Source organism: Synchiropus splendidus, chromosome 9 (genome assembly GCF_027744825.2).
Source record: "Synchiropus splendidus isolate RoL2022-P1 chromosome 9, RoL_Sspl_1.0, whole genome shotgun sequence".
Classification (NCBI taxonomy): Eukaryota; Metazoa; Chordata; class Actinopteri; order Syngnathiformes; family Callionymidae; genus Synchiropus; species Synchiropus splendidus.
Window position 1 is genome coordinate 10,381,135 of NC_071342.1, and position 21,591 is coordinate 10,402,725.

At 38.6% G+C, this 21,591-nt stretch overlaps 1 protein-coding gene across 1 annotated transcript in view; it reads right to left on the minus strand.

Annotated features, from left to right (window-relative positions):
* Positions 1-21,591, minus strand: part of arid5b (AT-rich interaction domain 5B) — a 108,812-nt gene that overhangs the window by 81,620 nt on the left and 5,601 nt on the right. Inside the window, exon 3 of the mRNA XM_053875933.1 lies at positions 5,181-5,415. Within this exon, the coding sequence (XP_053731908.1) occupies positions 5,181-5,415 (235 nt within the window). The remainder of the gene's footprint in view (positions 1-5,180; positions 5,416-21,591) is intronic.

Genomic DNA, 21,591 nt, shown 5'->3' on the forward strand with positions numbered 1-21,591 from the left:
TTAATATTCTTCGGAATGTGTCTGTGCATAGAACAAAATTCTGTCAAAGTATGAAGGTCATGTTCTTTGAGAACGGAGCTACAAAGATATAAGCCAGAATAAATGTGCCTTCATTTATTCCCTTTAAAAAATCATGCTGAGGTATAAAAATAGTGAAAGAGTCAAGCTCAGGCTGCAATGCTTGAGCAGTGTAGTATATATTCCTTCCGCCTGCACGGTTACTTTTTCCTGACTGAATGTTTGCACAAAAAGCCTTGATCCTCACATGGCTGAAGGAATGAAGCCACCAGATGATGTGGTAGGTGCAGGGCTGGCGAAGGGAACGTCGTCTATGAATGCAGGAGTCAGAAGCCATGTCCTTGTATAATCTGCCGAATCATCTCAAACTGCAATCTGCTTACCAGCTCGCCCGCTGGAGCTATGAATTGAAAGAAAAGAGAATAATAGAAAAACCTACTGAGCTATTTTGTGAACAAGAGCTATCTTTTTTATTCTTTGTTTCTCCCATGACGATCCTAAAAACTGCCTCAGCAGACACAACTCTCCAACACTCTGTTTCACTGTACACGACCAGAAACCAATTTTCAGCAGACAGAAATGGATAAAAAAAGAATGAGGCCAGTTCTCTGGGGAAGGATGGAGGGGCTGAATGTAAACTTCTCCGAGCAAACGATCCCCAGTGGACTGGACTGTAAAAAGAAGCACCAATGTTCAGCCCGATAAATAACCCAAGCAGACAGCTTACATTACCTGATTAAACGAGAGGCATTACAGCTCATGTAAGGACTGTAAATACATCCTTTTCAGGAGGTGAATATGCTAGATTTTATGTACTTGAAGCACAGCTACAAACAATTAGCCACCTCAGATATGCTTTGCTTAATTGAAATGATCATTGAATTTCAATATTTTATTGAGCTTTACTTATCAGTTTTACTACTGCATATGCTAACACTACACTAATCTTTCTTAGATCGATATGCATCACTGCTTATTTGTTATGATATTAAATATAATTGAATCATTATATTGTCACATAACCAAATTATTACAAACTAGCCCTATGGATGTTTTATAACTAAATTATTGTAAATGCTCCTACAAAAAATGTTGCAGGACACTGTCTAATACTACTAACATTGTTCTTCTGTGCACTAATGGTATTTTATTCATTTCTCTGTTGGATGGTAATATTTAAGTGAAGGTCTAACTGGACTCACTTCGTAACAATAAAATCATTTGCATGCACATAACAGAGTTATTTTTCCTATAATATATTTTTTTAATAATGGCTCTCGGTAGCTAATGTTAAAATGTATTGCAGTCCTTACAGTATAGTGGTATATTATGATACATATTATATAGTCACTTCTGTTTGGGTACGCGCATCGTATCGCCAGATTCCCACCAATACACAGCCCTACTGATCAACAGTGTTTCCATGTACTAAGATGCATACTTTTGCTTTAACAGCCATTACGTCTCTAATGATGCCAACCTTTACAAACAACAAGCCATGTGTGAACTGTAACTACCACCCTGCTCTGTCAACAATAACAACCTGTGAAGCAACAATTAACAAAGCTTCCTACTTAAGTGACACTTATAGAAAACATATACTCTTCCATTAAGAAGAAGAGAGATGACCACTGACCACTATAAGAAAGTGAAATGAATATAAAAGCGACTATTAATAGGGAGCATGATGCATAATACTCAGGATTAATTTGTGTTTGTGTAGTTATTAAGTGCGCTTTACGTCACTGCCCATCCATATTAACAAAGTACTGCGCTGCTCCAATGAATGAATTATGATCCTAATCAATTCCCAGGCTCTCAGGTGCTGCAGTCACAGCTGTTGATGCAGCAGGACGGCACCGAAGGTCACTTGTTCCTTAAATGAGTTCCCCCACTTTGTGCCTGCTGTGACAGAGAATGGGGCTTTGTTATCTTACCCATGCCTTATGTAATATGGATCAGGAACAATGGGATTTTAAGAAACATGGCTTTTTATGCGATACATTTCAAGTGAAATGAAGTTACATAAAAGTACATTTCGATTCACGACGACAGCACGGCAGGAAAAGTTAGGATATGCAGTCGGGAGTGAAAAAAAAGTGCCATTTCCCTCGATAACAATGGCTCATATTATTGCTCTTTGGCTCACAATGGTTTTCTGTGCAGTCTGCTCTGTTGCTGCAGTTTCCTGTTATGAGGAACAATCTAATTCCTCCAACTGAGATGCAGATCAGCCGCAGAATAACAATCAGCAGATTTATTGATGGTGTGAAGCCGAAAGTAGCCACTATAAATACACAGTAAAGGTGCTAGACCAAGATAAAGCCTTCAAAAACAAAATGGAGATCTGCGCAAATCAGATGTGATGAAAAATACCAGACCTAAAGTATATATATATATATATATATATATATATATATATAGCAGTCGATAAAAAGAGGAGCGGTCTGTCACTTTTTCATATTAACAACTTTGGCTTTTATATTGTTTGTTATTTATTTCCTATAAATCAGTTAACGTTTTCTACATAGTGCGTTTCAGTATAATTGTTATTTAGTTGGTTTCTGTAATTCATCGAAAAAAAAGTGTCTCAAGTGTGATTTAGTTGAGGAGAAAAATAAACAAATACAAAATGTATATAAAATATATGTAGCAGACAATCAAAAATTGGAGGTGGACACAGAAGCTACTTTCAAATATAAGAGTTTTGCCTCTTCGGGACATGATGTTAAAAAAGGATTAATGTCAACACCATTTCTCAGCGTACAGGGTTTGTAATTAGATCCTACTCACGCTTAAGAGGAGTGGCAAAGAAATGAAAAAAAGTCATTGGCCTGAATTTTGAAAATGTCAACACAATTCTTATACAGCCTGGCTTCAACTTTTAAGACAGCCTTACCTGAAAAACTGGTTACACACATGCAAAACAAATGTCGGGCCAGAAAAACTGAGGCGAGTATGAAACATAATCAAGTACACCACTTTTATTTTTTATTTTTCAAGGACAATCTTATCGACTCAGTTTCAAAAATCAATGTAAAAATCAATGTTCTTCTTTTCAATGGACAAAATGAAAAGCTATTCATAGAATAACTTGATGAATGACGGTGAGGAAGCCAGCTGCTTTTAAGTGACATTGTCAAACTTTATTTCTGAATAAAACCAGGTGAAGCTTTTACAACACTGGTGCCAGGTGATTGCCATTCTGCAGCAATATTAAGGTTCACTGTAGGAAAAAGAACCACTACATGAGCCAGTCAGGGTTACTCTCTTGTGCCCTGGAAAATCCTCTCTCCACTGACACACAACTACGAGGGATGGACGGTTAAACTTCGGGATTGGACCAGATTCCCAAGCTCAAGCTTCAGGAAAGAGGCATGACAAAATATGCTCTCAAGAAATACAAAATTGCTGGACACTATCTGATCTGCTGCTGCTATGGTATAAATATTTAATTCAGTATTCTGCTGCACTGCACTGGAATCTTTTACATTTCAATGCAAATGGTTGGTGGGAGTAACCAGCCTTTCCTACGTGAATAAGAGATTTCTCTCCTGCCCTCGGTCTTACATTGTTCAGTGAATGACACATGCCAAAGACTTGGAACAAACAAACACATGGATAAACGACTCGCTGATTGTACTGATTGTGTCTAAGTGTGTGTGTTCCGGAGCATCTCTGGCGGCCTGCCAGGGTCTTAGGCCGTTTTGATGAGTGGACATATTCTCCAGTGGTGTTGTCCCATTGGAGTGACGGGCACATTTAGAAAGCGTCTGATGGAGTCATTAATGGCAACACTGCTCATTAACACACGCACACACACACACACACACACACGCCGACCTTTATAAACAACAGCACCATGGTCACGCTGATGTTACACAGGCATGAGATAAACCTATATCAATGTAGAGAGGAGCCAAAAAATGGAGCATAACAGCCTTTATAAAAAAAAACACATGACACGTCTATTTATGAATGCTCTTTAACACACAGTCAAAGGCACAATGGCAACAAATTGATTACTGGAATACCAATAAAGCAGCCCTAATTGATCCACTTGTCCGGGTGAGATTCAAGGAACGCTGGGTAATCAAGGACATTATAGCTTTACAGACACACAAAAAGCATCCCCACTCCACACGCCAGAAAACAGCCCGCAGTAAACAGTACAGGAGTCATAAAAAAGCAACAATATCCTAAAGAAAAAAAGCCTTTTATCCTATTGCGGCTCTGCTTACACACCGGGTGCATTTAAAAGGAATGAATAGGTTGCTGAAGCAAACACTTCTCCCTGAAATCGTTTATAAAATGCAACAAAATGAGGTGTAATTGTGGCAGTATTTTTAGCTAAGCCACAGAGTGCTAGCATTATAATAATCGGCATCGAGCATTACATCACAGCCTTGGGATGGAGCGAGACAAATAAGAGGGAAACAGCTTCAAAGGGAACATTATGTTCTTCTCTGATTATTAAACTCAAATGCCACAGTTTCCTTATTTGCATTGGATGAGTCATCCGAGGAGACATCCAGTTATATGATGGGGTTGATTCAGAGGGCCCCCCGCAGCCCAGCTCACCAATCCAACTCCTGCTTACACTTAACTGCACAGGGTCCGTGATGAGAACATCCGGCAACAGTGAGGATCCTGTGAGCAGCTGAGATGAAACGTCACTTGTGATCAGTACTGCTCCAGACATCCGCTGACTCATTCTTTTTTTTGTTTATTTTTTTAAATTTGAGGTATACTTTAAATAAAAGTCAAAGCATTTAACCACCGTCAACCTCAGCAGAAATTCCAGGTCTATTTTGTGAATTTCACTCTTGCAAGTTCAGCAAATTAGTAATGAACTTGTTTGTAAAAGAGCTATCCTTCGTTTATTCTTTTGGTGGGATCCTCACTGACCTTGGCAATAAGTGGATTCTGACTCTCTATGACAGAAGCTCATATCTACAAGGTGTTTTTAACCTGCTCCCTATTGTGGACATAGTCAGGTAAAGAAGCATTCAAGGCCCATTTATGCTCAATGTTATATCCGGCTCTGGATACCCAGACCCCCACCCATAAACCTTTGGGTCCTGACCCACCGGATATGATGGCAAAACCATCAGTCAACAAGAGGCAAGGCAAATATAAAAAGAGACTAGATGGGTGCTCACCGAGCTGCGCCCTCTCCCTCTGGACATCCTTGAAGTTGAGACCACTTGTGTGGGTGCTCTCTCTGTAGCGATGGAGCGCCTCCCGTCTGCCATTGGTCCCCAGCTCTCGGAGCACGGAGGGTTTGAGCGGCTCGGCCTTTAGACCGTGGGTCCATCCTGACGAATCTTGTACCGTCCATTTAACCAAGTCCTTAAGACGCACTGTCACTTTCTCTGTCACCGCAATTACCTCGTGCTGCAAAGAAGCAAAATCAGAAGTCAGCAATGTAATAACGCAATCAGTTATGAAAAAAAAATGGACGTGGCCTTTGTGAGCAAGTGAAACAAAGATCATAATTGTTATCTTATCATATGAGTAAGTCAGTACAAACACGACTACAAAATCAGACTTCACCCTCTTCATCTTTTACCAATGCTGATCAGGTACAATGGCATTTGAACGTTTTCATGACATCTCCACTATACATATCACAAAATGTAGTACTATGCCTATGCCTTCTAAGAAGTACATTGCAATGCAACACAAGAGTTACAGTACAGTTGTAACCTCAAATTTTATTGACGTCACTCTGAATGGTTTAAATGTTTTTTTTGTTTTTTTTACCTGACAAATTCACAAATTGTTGGTGATCTGAGTAGGATGATGATGAGGCAATAAATGCTCCACAATGTTTCTGCGTATGGAAACATCATTAATAAATATGGTAAGTAAGTACATATAAAATCTATATAAAAATGGGAATCCATAACGTGGTCAAAATAAACAGAAATCTCTCTCTCTTTCTCTCTCTGATATACTTTACTTTATTACGGCACTCCTCCATAGTTTTCACAATCTTTATTTTGCACTTTGGCAAGGGTCACCATAAATGTGCAGTTAAGCAGCAGAGCATGTTCATGTCAACACAGGAATGCAGCCACGTAAAACTGATTAAATCAGCTATGATTGTTGCTCTGATGCGCATGTTTATGTAGAATTTACACAAGAAGTTATGTCCAGTGAGCTGCTGAGACGTAAGAGATCTCAAGCACAGAGAGCTAGATAGCAAGATACGCACACGTCATATGTGTAAACTCACAACAACATCAACTGTGTGCAGATACATCATCAGCCAGTGAGTATAACGTCGACCTAGACTTGTGACACCAATTGGATAATTTAGGAGCAGTAAAGCCTCAGAAGGGTCACAGTCCTCTTGTGTCTGCTTTTATATGACTAATAATTATTTTATTATTCAAGCGCACCCTTCACTTCTGCTTTGTTAATCAGGCTTTAACAGGATATTTTAAACAGTACAGTTGAGTTAGATTCATGTTTTATTCAGTAAAATGAAAAAAAAAACATGCTGGGCAGGAACAAAAAATAAAATATCACTGTAACTTCCCATTTCAGAATACAAACACATGCATTGTTGAACCAACTGGACAGAAGGAGTCATTGCTAGCTGATAAAAAAAGCAGTTGCCTTCCATGTTTTATGCTTTTGGGGCCCATTAATGTCAGTAAATTAAAGGCAGCATGAATATGGATGACGTGCATGATTGCTGCATTGAATTTATGCCAGCGGTTGAAACAATGTCAATGAGGACGCGAGTGTTTTAGACATTTTGATTAGCATTTAGGAAGTCGGGCCTCTGACATTCACCATGAACGCTGATATTTTCTGCCAATAAATCACAAGTCTCACTACAGTGGCTGTGATTACATCTTTAAAATGGAGAAGAAATATGATTCACTATGATGAATAAACAGCTCTGAATAAACAGCAAAAAAAAAACAACCTCTGAACTACGCTTGCTGACAGACGCACAATAAAACCACCGCAACTCTGACAGGGAAGTATAATTGTAAATCTATAGACGTGATATGCTCGGCTGATACTGAGGCTGCAAGTGAGTGTGCTCAGGTTTGTGTACACGTCTGCTGAGAAATCCTCCTAAGACTCGTCCTCTCGAGTCCTCTCTTCCTTCAAAAGATTCAAACCTTTTTTTTTAATAACTTGTATATATCAGAGGAATTTCAAATTTAATACAGACAGAAGGAAAAAGGATGGTTTCAATTTGTTTCCATTTGATGGGCTAATGGCTGGAGCGCATGTTACCAGCAGATTGAAGTGGCGTGCTGGAAGACGGTTATTAGAGTAACAGAGAAATCTGGAGGACAGATGTGTGCAGCTGAGTTGCTCTCTGATGTTTGCTTTAGTTATCTCCAATTTACCAGGCATCTGTCTGCTGCTTCACATTTCCCCTTTAAAGATCCGGTATGTTGCTCCTACTGAAGCCCAAATATAATAACTATGGTTTGGCATACGCTGTTGAAAAAAATGAAAAAAAAAATGTTTTATTTCAAATATCTGGGACACATCCGGAGGAAACTAATGCATATACAGTGTGATGATATTAAGAAGTCTGCTGACAAAAACAGACTTTTATATAACCCCAGGTCAAAAAAACATCTTGATTTATCTCAGGCGAGGACTGAAGTTACAGTAAAATAAGCAGGAAATCTAAAACATAAGCAAATGTTTTTCTTGCTTGGAAGACATTCTAATGGAAGTGGATGGATTTTACTAAGATTAGAAAGGATTTACAAGCAAGGCACACGCGCAGGAAGAAGAAAAGAGACAGGCCTTATTATACAGCTGGAATATAGATGCAACTTATGGCGAGGAGTTAGAGCAGGAGAGGGCACAATCATTACTTGAATTTGAAACAATTAGTACACAGATTCAGTTAGAGGGAGAGCGCTCTCGAGTCAAGTGGCACAGACAAACAAGATTACAACTGAACAGAGACCATATTGCTGTCATGCTGTCAGCAAAGACAAACACTAAAATTATTAAAATTAGCTCAATGTGCTCATCTCAAAAGGTATTCAAACATCTCTACCATTATTGAGAACATTCTTCATACTCACATCTGCCCAAATAAGTGGTTAAAATTTGACATATCTGGCATGAGCCGATACAATCAGAGAACACCATTCAGTAGCCTGGGCTCCGATTGGCATAGCGTCACTCCTGTTTCTGTTTGTAACTTCATTAAAAATAGCCACCAGTGCTTTTGTAGCTGGTGTAAGAAAATATCAATATGATCAAATATCACGATACTTGATTGCCCAATATTCGTTTAATGTTTTTGCTATATGGCAATACTGGATTGTGCGATATTATCTTGATATTTTAAATTGACTTCATAGACATTTATAGACATATGTTTAATACTAATAGCATTTTGTTTCCGGAGGCTGAGTTACTTTATTGATAAAGGGAGCTGTTCCTTCCTCTGTTGGACTGTGAAATGTGACTGAAAGTCAATAACAATAACCTTGTTTTCATACACTTAATAGGGTACGACATGATACGATTATTTTTCCTTAAAATGTTATTAAATGTAAGCAAATATTACAATATATTTCTGAACTTACAGTGTCTGAATACAGATCAGAGATCACAAAACGCTTATCAAGACACATCGAAGTGCTTGAACTCTAATTACCTGAAGATTAAATGTCAACAACCATATTTATTGTTCTTAAAATTAACAATCAGTTTAAGAATCCTGAGTCTATAAATCACCATGGCCCTTAACTACACCATAACACATTCAGTTTTGGAACATGTAGACCAAACAGCTATACTCTTTCCACAGAACTATATATTTGTTTTAGGATGAGACTCATTCCACCTTATTTGAAACTCAAATGGGTAAATAAAAAGATTGTGTACTATGTATGTATGAGTGTGTAAAGGGAATTATGCCAATTTGAAACAATAACACATACAAACCTTAAACGTCAACAAAATAGAGTCATCATTACAGATGGAAATTATAAATAAACCATGACACACGTATGCACTGTATGAAGCTCATATATATTAAAGTACATCAGTTTAGTGCACTACTAAAAACGCTTTTTGAGGGTTTTGTCTGCCACCAGAGCCATCTGGAATCAGAGCCAGTCTGAAGACAGAATTTCCTTATAAAGTAAAAAAAAAATAGCCCAAGAGGGATAGCTTGATATAGCTGTGCCTCCCTCACTAAGTAGAAACATCAAACATGGGTTTTTCAGTCCTCTTATAATGAGCTGTCAAGTGGTGGCGCACGCTTGTAACTGGCTTTCCGTGCATTGAACAACCGGCATCTTTTGCCTTCACGAAATCAGGACATCTGAATAACCACAACAACCAGCCTGCAGCCAAAAGCCACGTTCTCCTTTATCGCTTCAACATTAGCTTTTGTGCGCTGATGTGATCTGCTGACAACTCGCAGGCAACCATGACAGATTCCAATCCCAGCCCAAGCAAAAACCAAAATAACACGCTCATCGTCCTACGGAGTGAATCAAATAAAAGAAAAGGGGATCGTTTTTAGAGAAAAGAGAGCGCACGTGCGGCAGCAACAAACCCAAAAAGCGCTCAAGTCTTCCCTGTGTATCAATCAAGCTATGACACGCTGGCTTGTGCGAGTGTCAACAGATCCTGTTTGGGGACTTGTTTGGCTTCAGAGCAAAGCGCAACAGGTGAGAGCAATTCAGCAGCTGTCAACACACTCACAAATATAATCAGTCTATGAACGGAGGAGCAGGACTAAAAACATCCATTAGCACCGCAAAGCTTTTTATTTTTACCTTAGCAGCCAGCACTTCATATTGAGCTGGGAGCTGCAGTGCGAGGCAAGGTGATGAACTCAGACGCCGGATCCTATGTTTAATGGAGTGTGGTTTAAATACACACAAGATTACTGGTAGCTGAAGCTATAAATTAATCCACGGAACTTCCCCTTTTAGCAATTCACAACGCCCAGGTGTTTATTGTGCTTTGTCATTCCCACTAAGGTTTGGCTTAGAGGGATGACAAAGCATTCCAAAGTCAGTCAAGCATTCCGAAATCTTGACAGACATACTTGATAATAAAAGGTCATACTGTATAATGATCTACAAGTGAGTTGCTGCCCCTCTGACCAAATCGGAGCTTACAACCATGATATATTCAGGGATTAGTAGGGGTGAAAGAAAATATATCGTGATACATGATGGCACAAAATTAGATATTTTATATATATATATATATATATATATATATAGAGAGAGAGAGAGAGAGAGAGAGAATGAGAGAGAGAGAGAGAGAGAGAGAGAGTCCACCGTATCGATATACATACTGTATGTATGTTTATGTTGTGTGTTTTTGCGTTGAGTTCCAACCATAGGAGCCAGTAGTCCAACTTCCATCAAAATTCAAACAGCCTTGCAATATATTGTGATCTATCACATCAAATGTATAGAATCCCGTCAATACACTTCAGAAGGAGGATATTACAGCAAAACAATACCTACCTGTGTTGACCATAGTCAACACAATAAGCTGGACAGTGTTCCGTTTTGTCAAACAGATTAACTCATATTGTTGGTGAATAACATTTTCCCACCTCAGGTGTGGAACAGTATCAATATAACCATCAATATAGGTGTCATTTCATCCAGTATTACAGGGTGATACATTTCACCTCAGAGTGACAGCAGCTAGCAGTGTTATCAGCAAGCCAAACAGAGCATTCAGTTACCTTTTTCTGTTTTTTTTTAGTTCTATCTGTTATGCATTACAGTGTGGTAAGGTTTAGCTCGAAGAACCCTGGTTTACTGCCAAAATGAGCAACCAAACATAGGAACTTGCCTGCTTGATCTTGACTCCTGTAAGGACTTGAGTGATGTTAGCTGTAGTCTGTGATGTGACTTAAAGAGACTTTGTAATAGCCAGAACATGGCTGACATGAATCTAAATTTTTCATTATTGAAATACACTTTTAATTAAATAAATCAATAAATAAAACATGCAGCATCATTTAATAATGACATTAATGTTTAAGAACTGGCTAAATAATGAGATTTTAATGAATATGTTGGGTTCTAATTTCATGTGCGATGGCCATGTCCTCGGTGGAAAATGGTTTATACTTACAATAACATGGACCATACATGAAAGGCACCCGGTTTTTCAAGTTTCAAGGTCACTGTGATGTTGCTAAACAGGTGCTGTCAAAGCAATATCAAGACACTCCTCCACAAATGTCGAACTCAACTCCAGTGAATTTTATATGCAACAGTAAATGTGTGATTAATGTATTGTCATCGCCAGTTAATCGCTTTAGAAAACATTCATCAGATAAAGAAAAATGTAAAACTCCATTCGTCAGGAGTGAGCAATTAACTTCCTCAAGATCAGTTTCCCTCCACAAGGAAATGACGGCCACTTAATCGTCGTAAAATTAATTTGACATTTCAGTGTTAAAAAAGTGCTTTTCTGTGATTTATTCATGATGGGGAATATATAAACGTAGGTGTTGTGAGGAGGTCTGCATTCCAATGGGCATCAAATTATAGTGTAGTGCAGATGAATGCAAAGTGGGGCGCAACACTGCAAGAGGGAGGCGACATTAGGGAAGTGGTCATAATGTTATAGCTCATCCTAGAACGCTACATACAGTGGCCATCAATGTGTTTTTCATTCTCTGCAATCGGAAGTGAGTATTGCTGAACGCCTTAGTTTGACCTAATTAGCACACTGTACTAGCAGCATGCGCTTGATGGGGTTTAGACTAATTCTTGTTTGGATATTTACTCATCAAAATCGGGCAGGAATGATCAACAAACCGGTAAATAATCCTGTTGTCTTTTAATTAAGGCCCCGCATGTTTTACAGCTTGATCCGAACAATTAAACTATCATGGAAAATGCTGCGGTTCCAGTTGGATTAGCAATTAGCGAAGCTGTTTGTTTGTCTGAGAGAAAACTTCCATCCATGGCACCTGGCAATACACAACAATTTGTTGTGTATTTACACTGAAACAGTTCAGTATTAAAAGGTGACACAACACTCAGTGTGAGTGTCAGAGCTGTTACATGACTGAGTGAAAACGCCTCTAGTCACCAGTGGAGCATAGCTAGCTAGCAGCGGCTAATGTTGTGTTTAATGTTCGTCATTATTTACAGATTATTTATTCAGGAATCGGTGCTATAATCAAACCTTTTTGAAGATCCACCCTGGGTCTTTCGAAAAGAGATGAAATTTAAACGTGAACTGATGTTAAAGTTGACTCATTACCAGTTTGAAATATTGAACTTTACCTGACTCTGATTCATTGTGGAAGCAGTAACTGTCATAGTAAGGAATGATTTTTGAAAAAAAAAAAAAAGCGTTGTTTATACAATATTTCAATGACCATTCACAGTAAAAAAAATGTAATTTTGATTTATTTATTAATGTTTGTTTTTTGGGAGGTTGATGTCAGTATTGTTCACTAAGCACAAGCAACAAATGATTCTATGACCAACAGGAAGTGTGATAAAATAAACATATGAACCAATGTTCCCTGTAAGTCAGGCCTAACATTGTGATGAAGAGTGATCAAATCATGCCCACATTGATATGACTAACATGTCTTTATTTTGACTTTTTACTTAAACTGGAATAAGAAAAACCTTAATTCATTGTAAAATGCAGACTTCTAGCCTTGTAAACGTGTAGTTTAGTTATCATTAACTTAAAATCAGAGGAAAAAGCAAAACACTGCAGTACATGAAAACTCAAACACAATGGGCTTCTTATTCTTTCTGTGTCTAGACCAGGCTCTGCGTTAATATACCATTAATAGAGTACAATAGATGCCAGTGGCCGCACATGATACTTGGCACCACAGATACCGATGAAAGTGATTAAATAAAAATGTTTTGTGACAGAGGTAGGGCAGTCCAAATATTGTTTGCCTGTTGATGACCCGCTGTCACTGGGTCATCAGAAGGTGCTGTTACCGCTAAAGTCACAGCACGGCACCTCTGTGATTGGTGGAGCCGGTTGAAAGTTTTAGGTTGGTTGGAAGGTTTTCTTCCGCCGTCTTGGTAGTTTTTCAAAATCGTAGCCGTAGCGATTCAAAAATTGCCTTCCATTATGTTGCAATGTCGATTTGAATAGAAAAAAATGAAAGCATCTTAAGGAAAAGTCAAACGTAACCTGTGAAACACAGACGGTGAATCAGAATCCTCCAGAACTCAGAAGGCTCACTTGAGACAGTAGTTTCCACACATCTAGTCAACAGCTAGTTTAACAACGAATTGTTGCTCAGGTCTTAGCAGCAAGGTAAACTGTGCTGCTAGTCCTTCAGTCAGTTAGCTCTTATTAAGATGGGCTTCTCTAATTCCCGTTCACGGTCAAGCTCAATCTATGAAGCCAAAAAAAAAAAAAAAAACAGTCCAAACTGAGCGAATCATCCTTGAGAATCAAGCGACATTTGTAAGGAATGCCACTTGTCAGATATCAATAAAACTAGATTTGAAAATCTAGTTTTTGTCGGGGTGCAGACTGCGACAAAAAGAGTGATGGATATCAAACATTTAATTTATCTGCCATCACTTCTGTTGGAATTTTTTTGTCAACATTAACTAATCATGTCACCCCCGGTGAATTCACAGCGTCAGTCTAATTTCAACATTTTAAAGGATTAAATCAAACAAAGAAATTAGCACTCAAAGGGCTTTCTTTGTTATTAAAGCTCCATTAATGAAACACTAGAGAAGCACATGAGTCACGTTAGATTTTGGGGTTTCAAATGAAAGTTCCATAAATGCCGTCCTTACAGACACTGCTGTCATTCCCAGTTAGGCCATCGGATGTTTTAGGCGAGCAGCACACCGCCAGCAGGCCACTAGATAATATAGGTCAGAGGACTGGGAGCCCACAGCCAAGAGGTGACGCTCCACATCAGCCACATTGCAGACAATCGTCTTTCATTTTAGTGACACTTCCTGCACTGATGCATTAAAGCATTTATACGCTAAGTCTTGCTCAGAACATCTACATTTGTCACAGTTGTTTTGCCTCTCATGTGACAGCTGCTGCTTACACACTAACTGCTCTGCTGAGTTAAAATGCAAGGTAATACATTAACTGCTGCATGTTTTATCCCGTCTCCATTTTTCCATCAATAATTCATGCTATTACTGCAGCACTATGATATTTCCACAAACATCATAGATTGAATTTATTGCTGGGCCAGCGCAATAATAGACACAGGGTGGAAAAAAAAAATCTTCTGCTGAGAAAGTGTGGAAGTCAGTTCCGGAAATCTGTGACTCCCGCAATCTCAAAGAAATGAAATACGTGGAAAAATCCATATCATTCAATTTACAAGCTGGCAGGAGCTCACCAAGGCACGCTAGCACATTAAGTGCAATTTTATGCACAGAAAACTGCCGCAAAAACACGTCAGGCTGCAAGATTGCAGCAAAATTGTTTTCATCATTGTTTTCATCAATCACAATGTATAGATGCTATCATGATATCATGGAAAAAAAATCTGTATTTTTTTATTACTATTTAATAAGAAGACTGGTAACACGTAAAGATCTCATTTATAATGCATTATTACTACATTCATAAGACATCATGCATTTATAAGAATTTAAGGATTATCATTATAGAAGATGAATGTTCATAATCATGTATGGTAACTTGTGACAAGGCTTATATATTATAAATGCTGGATTTAACTTGGCCCTTGACCCACTGTATAACATTGTTAGAAATAAGATAACAGTATTGTACCTTGTTAGAAGTCATACATGATGATGAACACTGGTAATGTCTTCTGTCTCGTCTATAAGACCTGCCACTCTGTCAGATAGTAGTAAATGTAAATAATAATGTAAATTGTTGTCAACACCTTTTTGAGTGTCCCGGTCTTGTCTCAGTCTCGAATGCATTTTCACTCGGTCTTGGACTGGGTGGACTCTGCTTTTCTATTCAAGACTGGTAAAGACTGACATTCTGGCTTTTGCTCAGTTTTCTTGTGTTTCCTCTTTGATACTTAGCAGGGGTCTCCAACTGATCCACAAGAGGACCACAGTGGGTGCATGTTTTTGTTCCTAACTGATGAGGAGGATACAAAACACCAATAAGGTTTCTGAAGACTGTTGTTTGTCAGACTGGAGGCGATTGTTTCAGCTGACTGGTTAAGCAACGTGCGCCTGCACCCACTGGATCAGACTGTCTTGGTCTTGTTTCTGTCTCAACCACCGAATGTCTTGGTCTCGTCATGGTGTTGATCTACAAATGTCTCGATCTTGTTTCAATTCTCTCCCGTCTCAATAATGTCTTGGTCTCAGTTGGAGTGGTCTTGACTACAACACTAGTTGCATCTATCATCTTTGATGTGCCGTTAGTGAAATTCCCCATTTTGACGCCATGACTCATGCACCTGTCCGTGACTAATTTAATAGTTGATTATAGTCAACCATGTCGAGTACTGTAGTCACCGCAGCCCTAAAGAGATTCATGTAAGAATTTTGTGAGGAGTAATGGAATAAATATATGTATATAGTTTTCCCCCAACATTTTGTTGCAAGCATGACCATTACCCAGTGTATTTTTGAGTATAAACATGACTAACAATAACTTTTGTTAGCCTGGATGTAAAGTAGTCTATAGTAGTAATTGATATTTGTGTTATTTTTTTTTATTTTTTTTTATTATTATATTATATATATATATTTTTTTTTTGTTTGTTTGTTTGTTTGGTTCTGCTCATGCTTATGCCAGGATATTGCAACATTTCTAAAGTTTTGTCAGCGTATATGCCATCTAAATGTAATTATTGTATCGATCACAATTTTTAAAAAAAAGTTTTTTATATCCAAATCGGGTCACACTTTTCAGCGACAGTTAGGCATCACTTTCCATTGATGGAGAGCTAACAGAAAACAGTAAAATAAAATAATATATAATAATTTTTTAACTTGCCTTTGGAAGGCATTGTCGAGGGAGCTGGACGTGGCCCACTTTTGCCACAGTCCAGTGACTTTCAGAAGCCCAGAAATACACACTTATAAATGTTATTTTGGCTCTAAATAATGTCCAGCGGAAAATCCATGAAATCCTGCGTGAACAGCGAGGAAGAAATTCCTCAATGTCAGCGTTCTGCAGCCGAGCGTCTCATCGCTAGGACAGGAGTTTGAGTGTGAGAGTCAAGGGGTGCAGGAACCCAGTAGGTGGGTGTCTTTCTATACTATGAATACACATATGCACACACACACATAGAGCTTCTCCTGACATGCTGGGAAGGGTTCTGCTTGCTGCCTCAAAGAGGTCAGAGCTGGAATTCCTAAGGCCAAAGGAGATTAGTAATTGAGTAATGGACATGGTGACATGGACAATGAGGAGACAGAGAGGGAGAGAGAGCAGGAGGAACTCGCAGAGAGTGAGGGAACCAGAGTATGAAACACAATATGAGTTCATTATCTGTCTCCCCTCCCCGTGACTGACCTTGGCTGCAGTGTCCCAAAACAAACTTATCTGGGAATTAAAAAGGAGCCCTTGGGACGGAGCCAGCGACAATCAAATTAGAATATGTTTTCCTAACCGCCTCCAGACCGAAACCAGTTCGAGGGGCAACAAATTTAAAGGTGAAAATTACTGCACATAACATCCTGCCACCTTAATGCATGCAGTTTATTCATGTGCATAAAAGTCGCAGTAATATCTGCGGGTGTGCTGAGCTCATCTTTTATTTACCGACTCCATTAAGAGAATGCTCCTTGTATGAGCCGCTGTGATATGTAAAACGTATCACTCTGGCACAGAGAAAGGGGAAAATAAGAGAGATAACAGGAGTTTTTCAAAGGCTTTGGGAAAGTGGGTGAGGCATCCATCATGTAAGGTGACACCACAAAAAAGCTGTGTCAGCGCTCTAGAATAACACCAGCTTCTCTGTCCTCGTGTTTGAGCAATTGTGCATATACTGTAGCCACTAATTTTCACAGAGAAGCCGGCGGAGATATTGAACTGTGGGTTTTGAGTGCAAAAGCTTTATTTAACAATTTTGCTTAACGTAGCAGCTCTTACTCTCAATTTAATAGGAAGGGTAACTGGAACAAACTGCGACTATCGTGAGGAACCATTATTCCCTTTGATGTATGTTATACCTGGGAAAGTGCCTTTGATTGTATTTTCATGTTAGTTTTTATATCTGCCATTGCTTACTAAGATGTTTGTAGCTAATTATAAGCCGATTCTCGATCGTAATATCAGAGATTTACAACATGTATAAGTGCAACTACAGCTGCCTTTTCCGCTTCAAAACTAAATTCTGCTAGTGTGGTGCTACAAACGGGGCAATAGCTCCGGGTCCTAAATGTCAATATCAACCATTTTTTCCTGTGTTATTGGCCCTTAGTTGGTTGTCAAATTTTACAGCAACAAATCACAAATAACCTGGAACATACAAGGCTAGCAGTGAGTAAGTGTTAGCAGTATTAGCAGCGTTTTAATCCAATCTTAAAACGATTGGATGAAAAAATAGGTAGGATTTTAGACATGGTGCATAAAATATGTGAAAATTGTGAGTGGCCTTTGAGATGTCCACAGCTTCATGTCAGCTGAAGATGTGCCAAAGATGTTGAATTTATGGCTGTCAATCGATTAAAAAAACGTTAATATCAGCTCATCACGCTAGAGCAGAGTTTACTCACAATTGATGGAAAATGAATAACAAATTATTTTATCTATCTATCTATCTATCTATCTATCTATCTATCTATATATATATATATATAAATATATATATATATATATATGGTAACTAGATCAAAACCTTCCTTTTCAATAAGATCTACTGCCGTTGCTGCAAGTAATATATTTATGTATTCATTTTTAAGGCAGGACACAGTAGTCAGGCACCTTAATGACATAGCGAGGGAAACTTGCGTCATCTTATTTTGAAGTCTCCCCACCTCCTCCGGCTGGGCTTTACAACTGCTAACAATATTAAAAATATTTAAATACAAACATCTTAACATCTTAATAAACTTCAGGTCATTCGATAAGATTTGTGTAAGCACCCCTACTTCCTGAATATAAGCTAATCAACATGAAATCCGAGACAAAAATTAAGTAAATAACAGGCTTTTTCCTGCACTGTTTGCAAAACAGCCACCACTGTAATGTTTACTGACTTGGCATCCTCTTATCTGAGTGTTTTCTGCATCGCTAAATTAAACACTTGCAGCGTTATGCCAAAGGTTAATGCGCTATTATATTCAAAACCGTGTACTGTGACTTTGTGTGCCATGAAGAGAATTTTAACTCTACCAAAACATCGACTAATATCCCAGTGCCATTCAGAGTCAGAGTTGCTGGATCCTTATGCGGGTGAATAATAAAAAAAAGTCTCACTAACGGAGATTTAAAAATGTGGCAGTATTCTCCTCTAAGGTTAAAATAACGATTGGCTGACTCCGGGAGCCCTGCAGTCACGCATCAAGACAAATGTTTGCCATTTGAAGCGCTTAGTCAATGATGAAGTGGGTAAATCTGAGCTAAAGAGCACCAGATTCTCATGTGTGACAACACTCCAGACGTACACAGGGAAACTTTTGCTTGAAAGGATTGAGAAATCTCGACGCTCTTGGAATGACATCTCCTAAACCAATGGGAAATGTAAGTGTGCTTTTTTATAGCCTTTGAAGTCCGGGGTATTCCATTTTAAAGGTTTTAAATTACACTATCCTAAAAAGCTGGTAATAATTTACATGCTATTTCAGCAGTGGTGAGGAATTCACTGGAGGGCAGTGTACGGAGTTAATGACTTGTTCTGCAGCAGGAGGAGGCACGCAGGCACTCACACACACACACACACACACACACACCCCACCACCACCACCACCACCCACCAATACTGCCGCCACCGCCACTAAATTCCTGCCATTGTTGTGTGAATGGGGAGATTTTGCTTTAATGCTAACTGTCCCAGACCAGAAAGCAGAATGAGATGTTGTGTGAAGATGACTGTAAAAATATGCCATATCGCATTCACTCTTCTCATTCAATGTAACGACCTCATCCATCAAAATACAGCTCGCATATCTAAGCCACTTATACTTAACTCAACTAGGATTCCAGATGCCAGAATTACCCATTCAGGGTTTTTCCCTTAGGAAAAATCAAAGAAGCAGCAAATGAATACAATCTAATTTCCCTACAAGCTGGCTTTCCAAGCACTGAAACACATGCATGGAGGAGTGCCATGCACTGAAGAAATGGCTCTGGCTGCATGCCAAAGTGTTTTCCACAGCAATCAATACAGGACCACTGCTGCAGTCCTGTCAAAGCCTCTGTGTGTGTGTGTGTGTGTGTGCGTGCGCGCCAAAGCCTTGTCAGCTAGAGGGACAGTCCGGAGGATAAGAGAGGTCAGATGAAATCAGAGGTGATGATAATAGCGCATTAATATAACATGATCCAGAAATATTCTCCACGCTTGTGGAACCCCATTAAGAGTGCAGTGCTGTATTTGCAGCAAACTGGAATATACGGTATAAGATAAGCATAAGCAATTAAGTGCCTGGAGCACAGCGCACACAGTGAGTGGGTGTTGTGTGTGTGCAGCGCGCTATTATCTGTAACAGCTCTCACTTGAAAGTCCAAAAACAGAAAATTATTAAAGGCGCAGCAGCAGGGAAGCAGCGAGGCGGGCTATTCCGAGAGAGGAGGAATAACGTGTCACTCAATTTTAAAACACATGTGACTGTTTAGTCAGTGGCAGTTCGCAGGCGGACAAATAGAGCGGAGGCCCCGGCGGAGGCTTTGTCATGATGGCTGAGCAACTCAACACAAAGCCTGTTTAAAGAGCCAGCAGAGCTCAACTGGTGGCAGTAAACACAGCTCATCAGTGTGAGATTCAATATGAATAGTGCCGTCGTCACATGTGGATTAGATGTTTAGCCAAATATCACGGTCGTGAAGCAGCACAGGGCCGGGCGATGCAGACAATTAAGAAAAGAAGGATGTATTTTAATTTAGCATAATATGTATATATATATATATATATATATATATATATATATCAACCTGTCTCACCCCGTCCTGGACACCCTGACGGCACTGTACCTGTACCTTCATTGGCAGGCTGATCCACCCACGCTGCATTCTGTCCCACTACTGTCCATTGTCAATCATTTGTTTATTTATTATTTATTTATTTTTCATTTCTTTATTTATATAATTTATTATTACCTATGTGTTTTATACTTACTTATAACTACTTACATACTATTAATTATATATACATTTTTTTAATTTCACCATTATATATGTTTATTAGGGGTGGGAGTCGATTAAAAAAATAATCTAATTAATTAGTAAATTTCTGATTAATTATTCTCAATTAATCGCAGTTTAATGGTATAAGAATATTTGCCACAAGAAGCCACATTTTTCAATTTGAATGAATGTGGTATATTACTGAATCAAATGATGAACCCATACATACATTTAAACAACAAAATATTGTTTATTTTACATCAGTGTGACAATAGCACAATAAATCACGATGGTGTCTATATTCAAGTTTTTATATCACCTTATTTAAAAAGCTCTTTTAATGTCTTGAAAATATCTGTACAAGAATTTCAAGTACATTCAGAGTAGTGGAAACCCTGGCCATTGTGTAGCAAAAAACATCCCTGAACAAAAGCAAACAAAAGCATCTGTTTGCTTTTGTTCAGGGATGTTTTTTGCTACACAAAATCATCCCTCCATGTTTGTTGTTGTTGTTATCATCCTAGCTGCCACGTGTCTTGTGCATCAGTGTGATCAGTAGACCAGGAACTCCTGCACTTACAAAGGTTCCCTGTTAAATTAAATTAAATTAAAACGTTTAAGTGTGATTAAAATATTTTAACTTGTTTAAGTCCCACCACTAATGTTTATATATTTTGGGTATTAAATTGTTTGTCTTGTGTTGTTTAATATTTTGTGACCGTACTTTCTTAATGGTCTTTCTTTGTGGATGTCTTTGATGTTTGCTGTGTATCTTCAATGTCTTTGGCATGTCAGTGTCTTTGTCGTCATTAGCCACTGTGACACGTTGAATTTCCCCACTGTGGGACTAATAAAAGTCATCTAATCTAAGTTGTTCTAATAGCTCCACTTTTTATGATAATTTCTAGTTTTCAGCTTGGAAGAAACTCTCACCCTATCTTTACCGACGCAATAGCGGCGCATAATCTTGTAATATCGCAATAGAATAATAATATGATAATGATAATCTTTGGAATTGTTCCTGTACAACGTGATTGTAATTTTTCATTTGAAAAAAATTGGAAATCGAAATATAATATTGCATTTCTTTTCCCTTGTGGTGAGCTGTTGTGTGTGCTGGTGAGCCTTCACAAAACAGGGTCCTCATTTTTCGAGCCCACTCAAAGATTTCAATTACACTCCCATAATTTTCAATACCAAGAGCGCCACCTATTTAGCTCTGAAAATTAGGACATTGTTTTATGAAGCCTCATCACCATTTTTGTTTTGCCTTTTTGTTGTCACTCTCTTGCAGCTACAACAGCTATACATGTTTAACTCGTACTTCTT